At 50.2% G+C, this 15,540-nt stretch overlaps 1 protein-coding gene across 3 annotated transcripts in view; it reads left to right on the forward strand.

The window, feature by feature from the left end:
• Positions 1-15,540, forward strand: part of GPR155 (G protein-coupled receptor 155) — a 361,714-nt gene that overhangs the window by 292,726 nt on the left and 53,448 nt on the right. For all 3 annotated transcript variants that reach the window (XM_078681541.1, XM_078681540.1, XM_078681542.1), the window contains exons 11-12: positions 7,986-8,081; positions 13,562-13,695. In XM_078681541.1, coding sequence (XP_078537667.1) covers positions 7,986-8,081; positions 13,562-13,695 — 230 coding nt within the window. The remainder of the gene's footprint in view (positions 1-7,985; positions 8,082-13,561; positions 13,696-15,540) is intronic.

Consider the following 15,540-nt stretch of genomic DNA (forward strand, 5'->3'; position numbering starts at 1 on the left):
GCAACCCTTAAGATAAAATGCTACGTTTTCTCAAGAAGTGATTATCATGCAACGGCTTCATTTACATGCTGAAACTAGATAAAGCTATATATTTTTATAAAATATACTTACCTGTGTGGTCTCAGTTTGTGGTGGATTGGGGGATTATTGTTGTGTTAAGTGCAAGTGTTATCCACATTGCCTCTGTTTAGCCTAGACTGCTCGCGCCATGCTACCTAGAGGGTGAGCAGGGGTTATCTCAGAGGGTTATTCTGTCACCCTGACTGGAAGTGAGGGTCCCTACTTGGGCTAAGGTACTTACCTCTGCCAACTAGAGACCCCCGGTTCTAACATTGGTGGCTCGCGGTGCGGATTTTGAACTAATAATTGCACTTGACCGGCAGTGATCTCTTGTACATCACTAGTCTAGTTTAGCGGCACAGGTTGCACAAGATTTTGTTTTTTGGTGAAACCTTTTTAGTTGAAAAAGGGTAGGAAGCATCATGTCTCGGAAAGCGCCAAGCGTGAATGGAGACGTGGAAGTGGAATTTGAAATCCAGGAGTTGTTAACCTATAACAAGGAGCAACTGAGAAAAGTCTGCAAACAGCTTGAATGCCCAGTGAGGGGCGGCGCAAATAAGGAAGAGCTACGGACAGCGCTGGTGGGAGGCCAAACATTGTGACCCGGAAGCTGCTACTGGAGAGGGAGACACACCGGAGAACGGGTTTTTGCCCAGTGAATTGCCAGTGAGGAAGCCAGGGTCTAGGACCGGCAGCGACCACTCCAGTAGGGTTATGTCTCCAGAGGAAATAGAGGAGAATCAGCGAGTTAGGGCCCATGAGATTGAGCTTTTGAAGCTCAGAGCGGAAGCCGATGAGAAGAGACTGCGCCTGGAAGTTGAGAAAGAGGCACAGGAGAGAGCGGCGCAGGAGAGAAGACATGCGCTCGCTTTGGAGGAGAAGAAGCTCCAATTGGCTCATGAGAGGAGCATGAAGGAGTTGGACATCAAATACAAAGAGAGGGTGTCCAGTTCTAATGGTGGCAGCGCACAACCAGTACAGGCGGGTAAGGTATACATACCAAAGGATCTGGTACAGAATTATCAGAGGGGTGAGGATATTTATGCGTGGTTCAGAGCGTATGAACTTGCCTTAAAGATGAATGAGGTGCCTGAGAAGAATTGGGGAGCGGGATTGTGGAAGCATTTTGAGGCCTCAGGGAGGGATGTTTTGGCACCCTTAGAAGCAAAGGATGCTTTATCCTACTCCGCCATGAAGGAGGCCTTATGCCTCAGGTATGGGCTCACTGCAGAACAGTACCGCCAGAAGTTTAGGAACTTCAAGAAGCTTGATTCAAGTACTTGGGTGGAGTGTGTGAGTATGTACACGCGTGCACTGGAAGGTTGGATGAAGGGCAGCAAAGTTACTGATTATGTGGGGTTGTGTCACTTGATTAGTAGGGAGCACTTAAGTAGTTTGTGTCCCAGAGCTGCGCCAGCATCTTTTGTATAGCAAGTTAACTGATCCCAGTGAGCTTGCTAAAGAGGCGGACCGGTGGACTAGCACCAGGGTCCACAAGGGGGTGGTAAGTACCCCAGCCAAAGGTGGACAGGGTCCCCAGCAGAAGAGTGGGGGGGACACGGGTAATCAAAAGGAGTCTTCTAAAGGGCCCCAAAGTAGTTCCCAGGAGAAGGTGTCTCAACCCCCCAAGCCTAAGAAGTCCTGGCCCCATAAAGGCACGCAGGACAAAAAGACCCCGCCTACTTGCTATTCATGTAGGGAGGTGGGGCACATTGCTCCAAACTGTCCAAAGAAGAAATCTGCACCCACTGGTGCTCCAGCTCCAGCTCCGGTGTTAGCCAGTGTAGCTTTGGGAGGGGATTTGATTTCTAGTGGGGAGGAGGGGTTAGCATTAATGACCCTTGTCTCTCTAGGAGACCAAGAGATGGCCCAGGAAACCTTGCTGCCCCAAAACACTAAGAAATACGGGCATAAGGTGACCATCAATGGACAGGAGGTGGAGGCTCTGAGAGACACAGGGGCCAGCGTGACATCTGTTAGGTGTCAGTGGGTGTCTGAAGAGCAAATTGTTCCCAAGGTACTCCGGCCTGTGGTGGCAGCTGACAGTTCAGTGCGCTACTGCAAGTTGGCAAAAGTTCCATTTGAATGGGGAGGAGTCTCCGGTATTTTGGAGATGGTTGTAAGTGATGCCTTGCCTGTAGATTGTCTATTAGGTAATGACCTGGAGAGCTCCCCCTGGAAAGAGGTGGAGCACAGGACTCACTTGGAGATGTTGGGTTTGCCTGCGTGGATCTGTGTGTCCACCCGTGCAATGACAGCCAGAGAGGGCGGTCTAGCAGCACTGGAGCCTGGAACAATGGCCCAGGAACCTGCCAAGAGAAGAAGGGGTAGAGGGCGCGGGAAACCAGCCCCCACTGTTCCCACGGTCCAGGAGGAGGCAGACCCAGAGGGGGATGCCCTGGAACCTACAGGGGAGCAGGTGGCCGAACTAGGGGAATTGCCTGAGCTGTCCCAGTGGCAGCAAGAGGGTGGTCCCTCCAGGGAGGAATTCTGCCAGGCTCAGAAGGAGTGCCCTTCTCTCATTGGTGTGCGGCAGCAGGCTGCAGACCAGGCAGCAGGCCTGGGGTCCAAGGAGCATTTGATCTACTGGGAGGATGACTTACTTTATAGTGAGCCTAAGTTCGCTGAGCCCGGTGCAGCCCGTGTGCTGGTGGTACCGGAGCGCTTCAGGAACTTCCTACTGGGTCTGGCTCATGACGTGCCTCTCGCAGGACATCTGGGGCAAGACAAGACCTATCACAGGCTTGTCACCCATTTCTACTGGCCCCAGATGAAGACGCACGTCTCTGCCTTTTGTAAATCTTGCCAGACTTGTCAGGCCAGTGGCAAGAGTGGAGGGAAGCGCGTGGCCCCCCTCCAACCCTTTCCCGTGGTGAGCACCCCTTTTGAGCGGGTGGGCATTGACATCGTGGGGCCCCTGGATCCCAAGACAGCCCTAGGCAACAGGTTTATCCTGGTCTTGGTGGACCATGCCACTCGGTACCCGGAAGCCCTTCCGCTCAGGACAGTCACCGCCCCAGTGGTGGGCCGTGCCCTGATGGGGATCTTTTCCCGGGTGGGATTTCCGAGGGAGGTCGTCTCAGACAGGGGGACAAACTTCATTTCTAAGTATATGAAGTCCCTGTGGAGTGAGTGTGGGGTGACATACAAATTCACCACTCCTTACCACCCTCAAGGAAATGGTTTGGTTGAGAGATTCAACCGCACATTGAAGGGCATGATTATGGGCCTGGAAGAGCCCATGAGGCGGAAATGGGATGTCTTGTTGCCATGCCTGTTGTTTGCCTACAGGGAGGTGCCTCAGAAATCCTTAGGGTTCAGTCCCTTTGAGTTGCTGTATGGCCACCCTGTCAGAGGGCCTCTGGCTCTAGTGAAGGAGGGGTGGGAGAAATCCCGTGGGAAAACCCCCCAGGATGTGTTCAGCTATGTGCTGGCCATTCGCAACCAGACCAAGCGCTTCAGGAAGCTCGCTCAAGAGAACCTGGAGGCTAGCCAGGAGGAAATGAAGAGGTGGTATGACCAGAACACTTCTCTGGTTGAGTTCCAACCGGGTCAGAAGGTGTGGGTGATGGCGCCAGTGGAGCCTTGTGCGCTCCGCGACAAGTGGTCTGGGCCATATGAGGTGGTGGAGCGCAAGAGCGAGGTTACCTATTTGGCTAACCTGAAGACTCCCAGGCAGCCCCTGAGAGTGCTGCATGTGAACCGCCTCAAGCCCCACTTTGAAAGGACTGAAGTAACTATGCTCATGGCTACAGATGTTGGAGGGGAGGAGGATAGTGATCCTCTCCCTGACCTCCTGGCAGTCCAGGAGCAAGATGGGTCAGTGGATGGTGTGGTCCTCTCCCCCACCCTGACCCCAGAACAGCAGGAGGACTGTCGCCAAGTCTTGGGTCAGTTCGCCCCACTGTTCTCCCTGACCCCAGGTGTCACCAAGTGGTGCGTCCACGACGTGGACACTGGAGACAGCATGCCTGTGAAACAGAAGTTTTACAGGGTGGCTGACAAGGTCAGAGCTAGCATCAAGGAAGAAGTTTCCAAGATGTTGGCGCTTGGGGTTATTGAGCCCTCCAGCAGCCCCTGGGCTAGCCCAGTGGTCTTAGTGCCTAAGAAAGCCGCTACCCCCGGTGGCACCCCAGAACTTCGGTTCTGTGTGGACTACCGTGGGCTCAATGCGGTCACCAAGACTGACGCGCACCCCATCCCCAGAGCTGATGAGCTGGTGGATCGGTTGGGAGCTGCCCAGTACCTGAGTACTTTTGATTTGACTTCAGGGTACTGGCAGATTGCCTTAAATGACGGGGCAAAGGAGAGGTCAGCATTTTCCACACCAGAGGGGCACTTCCAGTTCCGTGTCATGCCCTTTGGGTTGAAAAATGCTCCCGCCACATTTCAGAGATTGGTCAACCAGGTACTGGCAGGGCTGAAGCAATTCAGCGCAGCCTCCCTGGATGACATTGCTGTGTTCAGCTCCACTTGGGAGGAACACCTGCAACACCTCACTGAAGTGTTGAAGGCTCTGCAGAAGGCAGGCCTCACTATCAAGGCCAGTAAATGCCAGATAGGTGGGGAGCGGCAAGGTGGCGCCCCTACAGGCAAAAATTGATACCATTCTGGCTTGGGAACCCCCCGAGACCCAGACTGAGGTGAGAGCCTTTCTAGGTCTCACTGGGTATTACAGACGGTTTGTCAAAGGCTATGGCACCATTGTGGCCCCTTTGACAGAGCTGACATCTAGGAATCAGCCCAGGAAAGTGAATTGGACTGAGGCCTGTCAAACTGCTTTTGACACCCTCAAAACTGCCATGTGCACAGCATCGGTGCTTAAGGCACCTGACTTTTCCAGTGAGTTCATTGTGCAAACTGACGCTTCAGAGCAAGGCGTGGGAGCAGTACTCTCACAGATCAATGATGAGGGAGGAGATCAACCGGTGGCTTTCATTAGCCGAAGGCTAATCCCCAGGGAACAGAAATGGAGTGCCATCGAAAGAGAAGCTTTCGCTGTGGTCTGGGCTCTGAAGAAGCTGAGGCCCTACCTGTTTGGGACTCACTTCCGTGTTCAGACCGACCACAGGCCCCTCAGATGGTTAATGCAGATGAGGGGTGAGAATCCAAAATTGTTGAGGTGGTCCATTTCCCTACAGGGGATGGACTTTACGGTGGAGCACCGCCCTGGTACAGAACACGCCAATGCTGACGGTCTGTCCAGATTCTTCCGCCTTAGTGATGAGGACTCCCAAGAGGTTGGGTAGTTCTCCCCACTTTCAGCTGGAGGGGACACGTGTTAGACCTGACACCTTTTGGCGTGGTTCTTCCCCCATCTTTTTGCCTCTGACTCATGTGTTGTGATGCTGTGCTGGATTTCGTTTTTGCTGATTAAGATGCTTTGGACACTCTGCCACTGCTGATCAGTGTCAGAGTGTAAGTGCTCCCTCTGTAAATTGTGATATTGATTGGCATATTTGTATCACCACGAAGTCCCTAGTAAGTGCACTGTGTGTGCCAGGGCTGGTGATGACAAATGCTACTAGTGGGCCTGCAGCGCAGATTGCGCCACCCACATGAGTAGCTTTAAAATGGTGACTCAGGCCTGCCAGCGCAGAGCCTGTGTGCAGTCAGTGACTGCCATGTCAGCCTGGCCAGTGTCCCCACTGGCTAGGCCTAACCCTTCCCTGTCTGTGCACATCAGTCACCCCTATGGAAGGCTCAAGGTACCCCCCTGGGCAGGGTGCAGTGTATGGATAAGGTAGAGCATGTACTAGTGCAGGTAATATGCTCTGGTAGTGGGCTGCAGCCATTTTATGCGCTCACTGCTGTAAGGCTATCTGCTCCATAGAGTAACATGGAGGAGGCTGGGCCCATGTGATACCAGCCTATCTTCCCATAGGAACAAGATGGGACATAAGTGAAAGATATCCCTGAACTCAGAATTTAACGACACATCTTTTAGTGAAGGGTGTTTTTAAATCCTGTGTTGGAGAATAGCACTTTTAGAAAGTGGCTGTTCTCTTGTCTAAACCTTTCTGTGTGCCTGGGTTTGTGGAATGCCTGCCTGGTCTGGATGTGACAGGGGGGGCTGCAGAGCCCCAGAGGAGAGGGTCGGAGCCAGCCCGGGGATGAAAGGGCACATCTGCCTGCCTGGGAGGTGGGAGGAAGGAATGCCTGATAAGTACTGGGCTGTGCCAAGGCCTACCTCCCCCATGTTAGCTCCCTCCTGGTGGTCAATTGACACCTCTGGCCCTGAAGCTGACAGGAAGAAGAAAACCAGAGACACCTCAGTGCTCCGCAACCCCCAGAACTGGTTTAGACTGGACCAAGGGCCTCCATGCACAAAGACTTCAAAGGACTTCAAAGACATTGAGGGGTATAAGGAAAGGACCCCTGACTACAGAAGTTTAGATTCTGAAATTCTGCAAGCAAGAAGGAACCTCGGCTGGAAGGAGGACGGCGAGAGAACTAAAGGAAGACTGCCTTGCTGTGTGCTCTAAGGGCTGACCTGTTCTGCTGTCTGACTGGAAGCTGAGGAGGAGAAAGGGGCTTTGCTGTGTGCTGTGACCCTGCCTGCTTGAAACTGCCAAGACTTTGCTGTATGCTGTGTCTGCAACTTGAATCTCCAAGGGCCTGAGAAGAGCTGGCCTCCTGCTTGGAACCCAGGGCTAAAGGTTCCTGAAGCTTTGCCACAAACTAAGGAAAGATCGCGTGGGGAGCGGCCCCAACCCGTGTGTCCCCATTGCCAGCTGTCTGGAGCTCGCTGTGCTCATCGGCACAGATTCCAGGGGCGAGGAGATACCGTGGTGGGGTTCTTTAACTAGGACCCCCCCCCCTGCTGATTGGGGGGCCACAGAGACGTCCTGCCGCGATCCCAGGCCCCAAGGGAATCTTGCCGCCGAATCACCGACGCGGCCCGGGGCCAGAAACACCCTCCGTGAATTTCCTTGAGTGGGGGAGCTGAAGCGCCAGAGAACGAAGGCGCCGCGCTCCCATTGGTGGAGGGAGCCGAGCCCCCTCACTAACGCCGCGACGGGATTGGCCCGTGCGGCGCAGCGTCATCACCGGTGGTGGGCCGTGATTGGCCGAGGTAGCGGAGCGTCATTGCCTGACTGTCCCGGGAGCCGCTCTGCCATTGGCTGACTCCCGGGTACTGAAGGGGCTCGACCGGAGGGCCGCGACCTGATTGGCCACAGCGTGGAGCAGCCTGGAAGCCGCCGAGGGAATCGCGATCTGATTACCCCCCCAGCGAGGAGCCGACCGCCGGAGCAGCTGGCTGACCCGTCCTCGCCGAGGGAGTGAGTCCGCGTGTGTTCCTCACCCCGGGCCTGTCGTCCCCCGAGATGTGCTGCATCCCCCGCCGCTCGTTGGATTGTCGAGAGCGGGCGGGAGAGCACCAGGGGACCGGCCGGGGCAAGGAGCGAGTGTGCTCTTCGAGGCGCGAGGCGCCTGAGGCCATCCGGCGCCCGTGGCAGCCTCGAGCAAGCAGAAAAGTAGTCCCCAGGATACCGGGTGAGGCGAACTTGCCGCGCTTGGGGGGATAAGTGCCTATGAAGGCTGGCTGTGAATAACGGAGCATTGGCATTGCTTTAACTGCTCGTTTTGAGAGCAGATTGAATAGAAATCAGGGGCAATAGTTTTAGATCCCTGATTTGAGAGACTTGAGACTGTTTTGTTTTGATTCCGAGAACTGCCTATTTACCAGTACCATCCTAAAAACTAAGTGCAACCCTTAAGATAAAATGCTACGTTTTCTCAAGAAGTGATTATCATGCAACGGCTTCATTTACATGCTGAAACTAGATAAAGCTATATATTTTTATAAAATATACTTACCTGTGTGGTCTCAGTTTGTGGTGGATTGGGGGATTATTGTTGTGTTAAGTGCAAGTGTTATCCCACTACAATTACTACACAAATTGCATGTTTACTTTCCTTAGATTGTTCTACGTGTCATGGGGAAAATGGAGAGTTGCGCTGCTCAAGAGAATTGGTGGCATCTTTAAGTATAAACAACCATCCTTCTGCTGAGACAGGTAAAGTAGAAACTAGTAACTTATTATTATATGATAACTTTTATTCTCTAATCATGTTGTCTGTTGTGGCATATAGTACAGAAATATCAAAAACACCTGCCGAAGCATGTATTCATCTAAGGAACTTGCTAACCATGTACATTTCTGTAAAGCAACGGAGGGCTTCATGGCCGAACTTAAGCACCCTATTTTGACTAAGCAGGAGAAAACAGTCTACTTAACAGATCTCTGCGTGTGATAGCCTATCACTGCATAATTAGTACGCTGTATGAAATGCTGAGATTAGTATAGCCAATCAAAATGCTTACATTGTTAACAGTAACTGTGTCCGCTTGCATTCTGTGTTCAGTGTGAATATGAAGCCGGGCATGAACCAGAAAGAGTCAAATAGCCTGTTTATCTGCTGCTGTTCGAGGAGATTGGGGCGGGTTCCAATAGCCCACATGCTTTTGAGTATGAATTGCTGTTAATTACTCTAAATCGAAACTAAATGCCCTCCTATAACTTGGGACCATAGTTTTGGAATTGACAATTTACAGCAGCTAGCGCCTTGTTCCCGAGGGGGTTATCGCTGTTAACTCCAAAATCAGCTGTCAGTTACTCTTAATTGATGTATTCTTTCATTTATTGAGGTTGAATATATTCTCATTATTTGCTCATGTCAACCGGTACTGTAGCAACCAACCCAGTCCTTTTGAGGCCGTAGACGTGGCACTGGCAGAAACCATTCAGTCCATTAGGGACTACTATCTTCCAATTTTTCTTTTTCTGCTGCAGCGACTACAAAACCAATTTATTTTAGCTCTTGCCTACATGCTAGGCAGCACAGTATGATACTTCCTTGTGGGCTGGAGATCCATTGTTTTGGACAGGTGGGTCTTATACAATGTTCGAACTGGGTTATGCCCTGCACTTTTATTTCATCACCTCTCCACCTTCCTCCCACATCGGAGTTACTATCGGAGGAGAATTCTGCATTTATCATGCAGGAAGTCAACCGTTTATTGTTCAGAGTGTTACTGAATTGGTGCTACTAGAGTTACTTTTTTGTTCCAAGGAAGCACTGATGCCTTAGGCCTATTTTGGACCTCTGCCTGTTGAATGCCTTTTTGAGGAAGGACAGATTTCAAATGTTTACTCTGACTCTGAATGGCGACCTTGGACTTGCAGAACTTGTATTTCCATAGACATGTTCTGCAGTCCCACAGGTGTTACCTGTGGTTGAAGGTGGGGCAGAAATGCTTTCAATCCACTTTACTCCTCTTTGGCCCCTCGGGTGCTCATGAAAGTGATGGCAGTGGTCGCTGCACCCCTTGGGAGATTGGTATGACATGTTTTCCCATACCTTAATGACTGGCTGATAAAGGAGGGCAGTGGCACCTCAGATCCTAGTCAGCCTAGTGCTATAAGCCTTCCTGACATATATCGAAGAGAGGCTAGTGTCCGTCTTCATGGACAACATGACCACCATGTGGCCCTAAAAAGGTGTTGAATTTTTTTGTCTTTCACACAAAGGACCAATGTGTGAATGAACAGTTCTTTGGAAAGAAAAATTAAGCAGTGCAAAAGAGGACCCTGACTCAGTGGATAATCCTCTGCATTCCGCAGGAGTGCTACAAGGGCGTGGGGTGCCGGTTATAGATGCCAGGCTGCAACATGTGGTCATTAGTGCATAAGTTAATAAATGCTACTGCCTTGACAGGTCCATCAGGAAGCTCACTTCGCCAGCTCACTTCTGCAGGGTCGTTTGGTCTGAACCCACTCCCAAAAGCTTCCACCTTTGGGAGTTACGGCTATGGCATTTATTCTAAAGGTGAAGAATCTGTGGTTAGCAGTATCCATCAGAACAAGTTGCTTACCTTTGGTAATACTCTGTTTGAGGCATATGAGCTGCAGGTCTCACACTTAGCATTAGATCGCCATCTGGTGTTGGGTTTAGATGCTTGCAGGTTGTTGTTGTCTTGGAAGAAGTCTTTGTAGTCACGAGGTAGGTGACTCCTCCCTTGGACAATAGTGCGCATGGGCATTGACTCCATCCTTGGATTGTTTTTTTCTGCCATTGGGTTCGGATGTAACTTTTCCCCTCCGGTTCGAAATCTACTTTCCAAAGTAGTTTGACGCGAAAAAACGTCCTTAACTCTTCAGATTAACTTAGAAACATCTATACCCTTCGACTTCTTCAGCTCGATTCCGGTTGTCGACGCGGGCCGCTGGGCCTATCCACGCCGTTAGGCCTACATCTCATGGAAAGGACGCCATTCAAGGAATGCCCCCAGTGTGGAGCAAAATTCCTGCACAGTGACCATCACAAGGTCTGCAACCTGTGCTTATCACCTGAACACGACGAGTCCAGCTGACCAGCCTGCGCATCCTTTCGATCGAAGAAGACCAAGTCGCAGCTCCAGCCCTCTCATGTACACCAATAGCTGGGGGCCACAAACAGCTCTAGCATATCCCAGTCCAGCCAGGATAGGGAGCATTCAAGCCTTAGTCTCAAAATTCCAAAACCAACACTCTCTTCCAGCCTGAGTGTTCATGCAGCTCATAGGCATGATGGCATCTTGCATTTATATTGTGCCATATGCAAGACTTCAAATGCGTCCATTACAGGAATGTCTAGCAAAACAGTGGAATCAGGCTCAAGGACAACTTACAGATCTGGTGTTGGTGGATAGCCGCACACATCGCTCTCTGCAGTGGTGAAACATCAAAAAATTATCCAAAGGGCGGCCGTTACTCGAACCTGTTCCACAGATAGTACTTACAACAGACGCATCACTCACAGGATGGGGAGCCCATCTCTTCCAAGATACAACTCAGGGCAGATGGACCACTCAACAAAAAGTGCTCCACATCAATCACCTAGAGCTACTAGCAATATTCCTAGCACTAAAGTCTTTCCAAGTACACGTACAGAACAAAGCTGTCTTGATCCGCACGGACAACATGACAGCAATGTACTATATACAAAAACAAGGAGGCACACATTCTCTGCAACTGTCCCAGCTTGCACAGAACATTTGGAGATGGGTCATTACACAAAAAATATATCTACTGGCCGAACACCTTCCAGGAGTTCACAATCAGATTGCAGATCTGTTAAGTCAACAGACACAACAGATTCACGAATGAGAACTACATCCACAAGTTCTTCTACCATTTTTCCACAAATGGGGACAACCAGAAATAGATCTGTTCGCCACACACAGCAATGCAAAATGCCCAACCTTCGCCGCCAGGTCTCCACACCCGTTGTCCAAGGGCAATGCGATATGGATGAACTGGTCAGGCAAATTTGTATAAGCTTTTCCGCCACTCCCACTAATCCCACTAGTGGTACGCAAGCTCCGACAACAGTCTCTCAAACTATTCTTAGTAGCTCCCACATGGGCACGGCAACCGTGGTTTACAATGCTGCTAGAACTCTCACTAGTTCCGCAGCAAAGACTGTGACTGTCTCCATCCCTCTTAACGCAGAACCATGGAGAGATCAGACATCCAGATCAAGTCAGCTGAATCTGGCTATCTGGCTCCTGAAGTCTTAGAGTTTGGTTACCATAACCTGCCACCAGACTGTATGAACATCATTAAAGAAGCCAGAAGACCTACTCCTAGAGCTTGCTATGCTGCAAAATGGAAAAGATTTGCCATTTACTGCACCAATAATCATATTGATCCACAGGATGCACCAATAATCATATTGGTCCACTGGATGCTTCCATCCAGAATATCATTTGTGTAATCTAGCATACTCATCTATACGTTTACATCTTGCAGCACTTGCTGCGTACTTACAAAACAGACAACACTTGTCACTATTTAGAGTCCCTGCAATTAAAGCATTTTTGGAAAGACTAAAAAGAATCATTCCTCCTAGGTTGCCACCCTCTCCAGTGTGGAACCTAAATATTGTTCTTACCAGACTCATGGGACCCCCATTTGAACCTTTACACAAATGCGAACTACAGTTCCTCACATGGAAAACAGCTTTCCTATTTGCCTTTACCTCTCTTAGAAGAGTAAGTGAGATTCAAGCTTTCACTATTCAGGAACCATTTTTACAATTACATCGTAATAAAGTGGTCCTCAGAACAAATCCAAAATTCCTTCCTAAAGTTATCACTCCATTCCATCTTAATCAATCCGTGGAGTTGCCAGTGTTTTTTCAAAATCCAGACTCTGTAGCAGAAAGAGCTCTACGCACCCTAGATGTTAAAAGAGCCCTTCTTTAGTACATTGACAGAACTAAATTCTTTCGCAAAACAAACAATTGTTTGTAGCTTTCTCCCCACCGCAAAAAGGCAATCCCATCTCTAAAGCTGGTATTACAAGGTGGATCGTAAAATGTATCCAAATATGCTATCAAAAAGCAAATCGCACATTAACAATTCCTACTAGAACGCACTCCACACACAAAGTAGAAGACTCTATGGCTTTCTTAGGGAACATTACCCTAGAAGATATCTGTAAAGCAGCAACATGGTCTACAACGCACACCTTCACTAACCACTACTGTGTTGAGCATGCCGAGAACAGATGCATACTGGTAAGTAGCATTTATTACTTTTGGTGGATACCCTATCTAACAGTAAATTGGATTCCTTACTGCCCTCCCCCTTCCCTGTTCTGTAGAGTGACTTCCCTAACATTTGAAAAGGTCAGAAGTTAGAAGATCGGCACACTGTCTCAGACAGCTTGTTCTACACTCTGCTCCTGGGGGCATGTGTAAGAAACTCCCATCAGCGCACGGGGTGGTACTTAAATTTGGCTTGCCCTATCAATTCCGGAGCAATGTGAAGTCACTGCATATTCATGTAGTGCCACTTACACGTGTGTGGGGAGAATCTGCTGATTCACTCTGATGCCTGGGAATATTCTCGAAGTGCGAGAAACCTGCATTTAGAGCCACCAGAACGATTGTTCATTAACTTGTATAATCGGAACTCCCTCAAGTACATGTTGTACAAAGCAAAACATCTGTTGCAGACCTGTTTCGTTGCAAATTGAAAGTGCCTTTAGTGTATATGTAAGCTTCCTGTGGCATGACTACACATGTTTCTCAAGTTACACCAACAGCAGCCTCATGTTTTATATTGTAAAAGTGATCTTACATTCTAGCTCATGAGCTGAATTGCCTTATCATTGGGAGGCATCTGTGAATTAATTTTCGGACCTAAAAGCAGACACCTATATCACTGCTGTCCTGTGCGTTGCCCTCTTCTCTTTGTGTCTCAGTGCTATTGGTAATGAAAATGGTTGACTCTGGCTTCTCACAGTCCAATGGTCCACACAGAAACCTCTCTGCATCATTTGCCACTGGCCTTCAGATCCATGACAGATTGGGCTCACAACCAATTCATAGCCATCACTGCTTTAAATAATTTGCAATCATTGACAGGCTTTGCGTAGTAAAACAAATAAAAATGTATGTTGTATTGTGTTGTCTGGCACATAATAATTTCTTATTTTTTTCTCTTCAGACAATCATTGTGTAAGTCAGTGTGTCTCTCAACGGTGCATTCTATCAGAAGAGGAGCACCGTTTACAAACTGGAGAGCCACAACTAGCAAGGCATGTACTGCTCTGCTTACTCCTCGTTGTAGGCCTTTTTGCCGTAAGTATTAGAGGATATCCGGTGCACAGAGCTTTTTACTTAAAAAAAAACTAGATTTAAAAGTCTTTCTAAAACATGAATGTGTATGGATCAATCCCCTTTTTATTTTTACTTAGGTGTTATTTAGGATATAGAAATCTGCAAAAGTATAACAAGCATTGGCAAAGGTCTCGTCTATGAGAGCTCTATTTGCGTTGTTGGAGTGGTGTGGTGTCGCATTTTGTGGCGTTGATTAGAGTGGCATTGTGTGAAGTGACATTGTGTGGAGTGGAGTAGCGCTGTGAGGAGTCGAGTGACATTGTGTGGTGAGACATGGAGTGGCGTTGTCTGGAATGGAGGAGAGTGGCATTGCGTGCGTTAGAGTGGTATTGTGTGACGTGGAGACTCAAAATCAATCAATCAATCAAGAAATTTGTATAGCGCGCTACTCACCCAGAGGGTCTCAAGGCGCTTGGGGGAGAGGGGTCCGCTACTGATCGAACAGCTAGGTCTTGAGTTGCTTCCTGAAGGAGAAGTGGTCCTGGGTACGACGTAGGTGGATGGGGAGGGAGTTCCAGGTCTTGGCAGCCAGGTAGGAGAAGGATCTTCCTCCCATGGTGGCTCTTCGAATGCGTGGAACCGTGGCGAGGGCGTGGTTGGTCGATCGTAGTTGGCGGGTGGGAGTGTAGAATGTCAGGCGGTTGTTGAGGTACCTGGGGCCCAGGTCGTGGAGGGCCTTGTGTGCGTGGGTGAGGAGACGGAACGTGATTCTCTTGCTGACGGGGAGCCAGTGCAGGTCTTTCAGGTGTCCGGAAATGTGGCTGTATCGGGGTATGTCCAGGATGAGTCGTGCGGAGGCGTTCTGTATGAGTTGGAGTCTTTTCTGCAGTTTGGCTGTGGTTCCGGTGTAGAGGGTGTTTCCGTAGTCCAGTCGGCTGGTGACGAGTGCTTGGGTGACCGTCTTCCTGGTTTCGGTGGGGATCCATCGGAAGATCTTTCGGAGCATGCGTAGGATGTTAAAACACGATGATGAGACGGCGTTGACTTGTCTGGTCATCGAGAGGGAGGAGTCTAGGATGAAGCCCAGGTTGCGTGCATGGTCCGATGGTTTGGATGCGCTGCCTAGGGCCGGGGGCCACCAGGAGTCGTCCCAGGCAGAGGGTGATGATCCCAGGATGAGGACTTCCGTCTTGTCGGAGTTCAGTTTCAGGCGGCTGTTCTGCATCCACTCTGCAACTTCTTTCATCCCTTCGTGTAGGTTGGTTCTGGCGGTGGTAGGGTCCTTGGTGAGGGAGAGGATCAGCTGGGTGTCGTCGGCGTAGGAGATGATGTTGAGGTTGTGTTGGCGTGCGATGGCTGCGAGAGGGCTCATGTAGACGTTGAAGAGGGTGGGGCTGAGTGATGATCCTTGTGGTACGCCGCAGATGACTTCGGTGGCCTCGGATCGGAACGGGGGGAGGCGGACTCTCTGGGTTCTTCCGGCGAGGAACAAGATGATCCCCTCCCGTGCCTTCTCTTGGATACCGAAGTTGCTGAGGCGTTGTACTGGGGTGCGGTGGCAGACAGTATCGAACGCTGCGGAGAGGTCCAGGAGGATGAGGGCCGCTGTTTCCCCGTTGTCGAGCAGGATTCGGATGTCGTCTGTGGCTGCGATGAGGGCGGTCTCGGTGCTGTGGTTGGCTCGGAAGCCGGACTGTGAGTGGTCGAGGGAACCGTTAGTCTCGAGGAAGGCGGCAAGCTGACTGTTGACGGTCTTCTCGATGACTTTGGCGGGGAACGGGAGGAGCGAGATGGGACGGTAGTTCTTGAGGTCGGTGGGGTCTGCTGATGGTTTCTTCAGGAGGGCGCTGAGTTCGGCATGCTTCC

Source organism: Lissotriton helveticus, chromosome 3_1 (genome assembly GCF_964261635.1).
Source record: "Lissotriton helveticus chromosome 3_1, aLisHel1.1, whole genome shotgun sequence".
NCBI classification, from domain to species: domain Eukaryota; kingdom Metazoa; phylum Chordata; class Amphibia; order Caudata; family Salamandridae; genus Lissotriton; species Lissotriton helveticus.